The sequence below is a fragment of the Loa loa genome, assembly GCF_000183805.2.
Source record: "Loa loa unplaced genomic scaffold supercont3.118, whole genome shotgun sequence".
NCBI lineage: Eukaryota > Metazoa > Nematoda > Chromadorea > Rhabditida > Onchocercidae > Loa > Loa loa.
This window is the reverse complement of record NW_018108298.1, coordinates 165,805-172,238: the sequence shown is the minus strand read 5'-3', so window position 1 is coordinate 172,238 and position 6,434 is coordinate 165,805. Positions and strand designations below refer to the sequence as shown.

General features: G+C 32.8%; 2 protein-coding genes across 2 annotated transcripts in view; both read left to right on the top strand.

The window, feature by feature from the left end:
- The first annotated feature begins 677 nt into the window (after nt 1-677).
- Nucleotides 678-2,068, top strand: LOAG_11597 (sarcoma antigen NY-SAR-91). Its single transcript, XM_003147115.2, has 3 exons — nt 678-884; nt 1,152-1,239; nt 1,536-2,068. Exons 1-3 carry the CDS (start codon nt 816-818, stop codon nt 1,787-1,789), a joined length of 411 nt encoding a protein of 136 aa, XP_003147163.1. The 5' UTR covers nt 678-815; the 3' UTR covers nt 1,790-2,068.
- A 545-nt stretch (nt 2,069-2,613) lies between these two features.
- Nucleotides 2,614-6,434, top strand: part of LOAG_17719 (phosphatidylinositol 3-and 4-kinase) — an 8,654-nt gene continuing 4,833 nt past the window's right edge. Inside the window, exons 1-8 of the mRNA XM_020450382.1 lie at nt 2,614-2,691; nt 3,065-3,292; nt 3,521-3,642; nt 3,979-4,171; nt 4,490-4,615; nt 4,802-5,068; nt 5,413-5,567; nt 5,856-6,048. Of these exons, the coding sequence (XP_020305954.1) occupies nt 3,152-3,292; nt 3,521-3,642; nt 3,979-4,171; nt 4,490-4,615; nt 4,802-5,068; nt 5,413-5,567; nt 5,856-6,048 (1,197 nt within the window). The 5' untranslated portion in view covers nt 2,614-2,691; nt 3,065-3,151. The remainder of the gene's footprint in view (nt 2,692-3,064; nt 3,293-3,520; nt 3,643-3,978; nt 4,172-4,489; nt 4,616-4,801; nt 5,069-5,412; nt 5,568-5,855; nt 6,049-6,434) is intronic.

The window sequence follows — 6,434 nt, the reverse complement described above, 5'->3', positions numbered from 1 at the left end:
AATATATTGATTATATGTTAACATGAGAATGAATATATTGATTATATGTTAACATGAGAATGAATATATTGATTATATGTTAACATGAGAATGAATATATTGATTATATGTTAACATGAGAATGAATATATTGATTATATGTTGACATGAGAATGAATATATTGATTATACATATACATGCATGTTTACTTAATATATATGAAATGAATAAGAAGCATCAAAAATTGTTTCAAATTTAAATTCCATGCCAAAAAGATTAAATTTTCAAAGGAAAGTAAAACTACCCAAACCTAAACTACCCAAAACTACCCAAATCAAAAACACCCCACCCAAATTCCCCGAACTAGAAACACACCATATAGATTACGTCGCGTTTTTTTGCTACTCGATTACAAGCCAGCTTGGATTACCAAACTCCGATAATTGCAAAGTTTTGTATCATTGCCTAAATATGTAATTCTCCGCGCAGTATACATACTATTTTGTCTTTTTATCAATGTCTTCCTTAGGTATGCTTTGCAATTATGTCTCTTCGACTCCATGCAAACTTTCTTTCTTCCGATAATTACTGATGAGTCTTCTTTATCTCTTATAGTATGGTGTTTTAAAAATCTTATCACTCTTTACTTTCTCCTCTTTTCTGACAGTATTTTTCACCCTAAACTATTAGTGTTGAAGTTTTTCATGCTGAAGAAGTGATATTATTTAACAGAGGGCTTTTCATCTACTGGTTTTTTGTAATATTCCGGATTTCGGAACACTGCAGTTCCGGAATACTGTTTATATGTACTTTTTAGCCAAAATTAAACGATTAAATGGCTAAAGATTTAAACGAAATAAGAAGGGAACTAGCTGATCTTGTAAAACGCCGCACCGAACTTGCAGTAAGTTCATTGCTCAAGTTAAAATCACTTTTCATTTCTCCATCATTTATTTCAGTCTTTCTCTTTATGATCCATAAGTTAATTTGAATTCTTTTACACAAAACTTGAACATATGTTCCATACCTTCTGTGTAAGGTCTGATATGATATCTCATTTAAAGCTTCTTATGTAATAATTTATAGTTTGTTTAAGCAGTCCTTTAGCTCTACTTTTCAATTAGGTTTTTTGGAATGAAGCTTCCTCATCTATTACATTTTTTTTTTTTAGGAAACGCTTAGCGCCCTTGAGCAGCAAATTTACAACTTCGAAGGCTCATACTTAGAGGAAACAGCCGACTACGGAAATGTTGTAAAAGGTGAGATATTGTTACGTTGAATTAAACAGAATCTTCTAAACTGTTGTCTGTTTTGTACTGCTAGTCATTTCGATTGGCCAGGAAATTATTTATCACTGAATTATTCCAGCACACTAAGTCTTCTTATGCTGACCATTGATCTTGTTTAATAAAATTTTAGTCGGTGATATCTTTGTAATCATGGATTCTGCTGTCTACTCCAACGTTTTCTATTAATATTTATGAGTTTCTGGCATATTCATTTCAGCAACTTTCAAATATTTAAAGAAGGTCAAATAATTTATAGTGTTTTATAGGCTGGGATCGATTAACACTGGTTGCACCACCGTCAAAAAATAGTTTGAAATTAGATAAAAAAGGTGCAAGGAAAGGTATGCGCGAATCAGAACGCTTATTTTCCAGTTCTTCAGTTACATCACCAGCATCATTAAGTCGTAGCACTATTCAGCAACCGATACATGAAGAGAGTCCAAATAACAGTCCAAGGCATTTACCGGGTAGAGATGTTCCATCGAAGAGAAGTGGTAGCAAAAAGAAGTCACCAAAATGATTGGAAATGCGTGTGAGAATCGCAGTTTCTTCCTTTGTTTTATACTTATGGCATTGTTCAGTTTCAAACCCTGATCTCTAATTTACTATCTTAATCATAAATTTAGGGTTTGGTCCTTTTTCTTAGATGGGAATAAGGTTTTTTTTCAATATAAATTGCTAACCTTTTGAATGGACGGCAGTCGTAACTGATATCGTAAATGGAAATTTTTGCAATATTGAGTTATAGCTGTATGCGTATTTATGTGTTTTTGTGTTTAATTGTATGAAAAATAAAAATTCCATACAAATAGATCGTCTGAAGGAGTTCATATTGCTGCTTTAGGCAATATTTATTTTCCATCGTGATCAGTTGGTCATTTTTGAGATTCAATAAATTATATTTAAATTTTCTATCATCGAAAAGTTGTTTTTTCATGCATATCTTTTCTTTTATTAGTTGGATTTTAAGAGTGCAAGGTTGTTCATATGTTATCATTTTTCTTCTGTATATTATTTGTACAAATTACTTTCTGTGTTATGTTTAGGACGATTTACATGAAAGTTACGAATAAACAAGATTAGGCATGTTTCTGCCAACTCAGGATTTTTTCCTTTGCCATGGCAACAATTAATGTCATATCCTGAAATTCTAATTTTATCTCTGTGAATTCGTCCGTTTTGAATTATCACTTGGCTTGTCATTATATCAATTTCTCAGTAAAAATAAGTACTTTTTGTTATTTGTGGTACAGGATTCGCATATGCTCCTGAACTTATTTATATGTTTGTTCAAAAAAGCACTAATAAAATATGTTAGAACAATGTGCAATAGAAAGATTTTCCAGCATACAAGCTATATGAAATATTCCGAGAAATTTTAGTAATTTCAAACTTCTCGAAGCAGATGCTGGAATATGAGAGGTATATTGTGGTATATGATTTATGAATTTAAATCTTCTCTATTTCGAATAGCTGCAAGTTATACTCAATAAATTTGTAAATGCAATGTGGACTTGCGTAGATTGATAAAAGATGGCGATCATTTAACTTGCAAAATGAGCTGACTTTGAAAGGAGAATGAATAAAGTTTACAGATTTTTTATGGTGTATTTGGATGAAGCAGTATAGGCTCTCCTGGAGTATAGGGTCACATGTGCCCTTGAACTTGTTTATGTGTTTGTTATTCAAAAAGGCTCTAATAAAATATATGTTATGACATTATGCAGTAGGAAGATTTTGTCAGCATACAAGTTATATGAAGTATCCCGGAAATTTTTAATAAAACTGTTTTCAGGTGCATCTGGGACGGACTCTCACTATTCAATGATAGCCACTTAATCAATTAACAGTTACCGGAGGAAGTACAAGTTAATAAGTGAGGATGGATAATGAATTTCTATATGTTCATAGCTGTGACCTCGAAGGGAACGTACAGTTACGAATTGGTTCTTTGGAAGGAAGTGTATCACTTTTAGATAAATCTTATCGTGTTATGGGTGGCAATTTCTTCATTACCGCTTCGGTTAACTCTTTTTTAATTCAAACTTCTGATTTTTTTGAATTTTTTTCGAAATTAAAGTTTGAATATTGGAGTATTCCGAAACTCCACAATTATTTTCGGCACTTTTGCAAATTGGAATGGATAAATCAACTTAACTTTAATTTAGATCTGGGTAATCTTCCATATTATTTCAGGAATGGTAAGAACATTGAATCTTAAAATTCTTTTTATTTTTTGACAGTTTTTTAGGTTTATTGCAATAAACGACAAGCGGGTGTGCCAATTTGGACGTCATATAAACCTCCACCAAGTCATGTTCGTACAACGCTTCATTCCTGGGATGAATGGATTTTGTTACCAGTCAAAATAAGGTGTACTTATTGCGTGATTCCATTAAAGATATATGCTTCGTCGGAAAAAAAAACTGAATTTCATGGCTGCTAACAAAGATTTGAGGAGTTTGCGGCTTCAAAATTTCAAAAGAAAGGTTCTTAATTTAGTCTCGGGTTGATGAAAAAAACACGGCTACAATTTGTTAGCGGAAAATCAAGATTAGATTTCTTTGTTCAGAACATATTTTTTGTACCAAAATGCTTTGACCAAGTCTTCTCTTTTATTCTCCATCGGTAATAGCTTTTTTCAGCTTCCTTAAAATTGTGATTTAAAATACTCAGAAATGCTCATAACATTGACTTCTTTATTTTCAGTGAGCTGAGTCTTGATTCATTTATCCATGCATGCCTGTGGGATGTATCAGATAGCCTAGAAGCAAGATTTATAGCACATTCGTCCGTTTCACTATTCAGCAAACGTGGAGTTCTTCGATCCGGCACCATTGCGCTAAAAATGGAAGTGGCCACAAAACCTGATGATTATTTGAGGCCACCTTTAGCATCCAAGGTCCGATTTGACGGAATGATGCAACTTCACAATTCCTTTTTTTTTCAGCTTCTTGCATCTCGTTCATCCTTATTGTTAGTTGAGGTTAAATTAAATATCTGATATTACCGAAATTAATTTTGATTAATTCTTGTCTTTTATGCATAAGTGTTGCGTCAATATCATTTGGTAAAAAGTGAAATAGTTTGATAAACCTCATTCGATAATATTCCTGTTGTAAGTTCCTTAGTGTTGGGAGAGTTTTTTTTTTTTTTTCTACCTTGAGAGGAAGGATTGAGAAAATATTATTTATATATTAAATTATTTGTATTGTTATAGTTCACGAAACAGACAGGTGTTGATCGTTTACAAAAACGAACAAAAGAATACGGTGAGAGATTGATCGAGCATGTTGACTGGCTTGATCGACTCACGTTTCCACGCATTGAACAGATCAAAAAAGAGGTTAGTTCCTTTTGATGTTTATCGTTGTAACTAGTCATTCTGGTGAAGTGTGAAATTTTCTGGGACAGGGGCGAGAAATGAATTAAATGACTTAGTAATGAATACTGAATAGAAATCAACACAACTGATTGGAAAAAATAAAGTACGCTACTAGCAGATGGAGCATTAATTGGAATTACATTTCAGCGTGAAGTCGAACAGCGTTGTTTGTATTTAATTGTCGAAATGGCTCGAGTTGTTTGCGGGGATTCCACGATCTCTGTAGTTTATTACGAGGATGAAGAGGAGTTAAAAGCACGGAGTGTTTATCCATCAATCGATCCAGAGATAGATTTGGAAAATATTTGTGAACTCAAACATCACATGATGACACGTTCCTCACGTGCTGATCCTATTGAACGTGAACTGAAACCCAATGCTTCTGCACGTCGTTCCCTGGAGAAGATAATCCATGTATACTATTTTATTTACTGTTGGTAACATCAGATCTACAAAATTTGTTGTTTTCGCTGATTTTTCAAGAAATTTAACATTTCTTATCTTAATATATAGTTTCCTGTAAGGGGTTAGTTTGTGCATATTATGGAGCTAAATGTACTATTAATATCCTTGCTACCTTGTACATCGACCACATGCTACTTTTTTCTAGCCTAGTCTTCAGTTTTATTTATAAATACGAAATTTATTGAGAGAAGTGTCCCTCGCCTTCAAAATAATGCTATATTTTTAATTCTAAAAGCTCAGCACATTTTTCAGTCCACTTTACTCTGGATAGCTAATGATTTTGTCTATTTCAGTTACCACCAGCACACGCAATAAGCTTTGAAGAACGTGATTTAATCTGGAAATTCCGATATTTTCTTCGGAATAATCGTAAAGCATTACTAAAATTTGTTCGCTCAGTGGCTTGGAATAAAAATGAAGAGGCAGCATATGCCTTAGTCCTTGTGAAGTAATTATTATCAAATATTCCAAAGAATAATGCTACGGGCTCCACATTCATGTATAATGCTATAGACTCCATACATTTAACCTTTAGAAATCCTTGGTAGTATTTAGGTGATAGGTTATAACTTTTTTTGTGACTAATCACCATTCACTAAAAAAAAAATATTGGGGTTTGAGAAACTACAAGTAATGCGATTTGAAATGAAGAGTAGGTCTATTTTCTGCAGTTCATTAAAAAATTTTTTCAGGTTGAAATATTAAACCTTCCTGTTTACCGAATTAAAATTTTCAGAGAATGGTCACCGCTAGAGGCCAGTGACGCTTTGGAACTTCTTTCGCCAACATTTCGACACATTGAACTGCGTCGCTATGCGGTATCACGTTTATCACATGCTAAGCCTGAGCATATTCTATTATATTTGCCACAGCTTGTGCAAGCACTTAAATATGAGCGATTCGTAATGAATACTTCGAAAGAATTAGAGGTATTTTTATTTTTTTACTATTTCTTCGAAAATTTCGATAACTTCAGTATTTTTTCCAGCTTTATTGGCTCGTGATGGCAAAACGGACAAATACTAAGTTTAGGATAGGATAACTTGAAATAATATATCCTTGTCAGCATTTCTTTAATATTCATGGAAATGCATAAAGGATTAGAAAATCTTGGCATTTCTTTTCTTTTTTTTTTAAAGCATGTGGCGATTCTAGAAATCAAGTAAAACACCAATTGTTATATCTTTTTATCTTTGTATGGTTCTTCTGTTTGTTATGTATTGAACAAGTATTTTGTGCTGAAGGGCTTAATTACCGTTAAATGTAGTTGTATGTCAATCTGTTTTCTTGGGAATTTTGTTACAATAAATGTTAT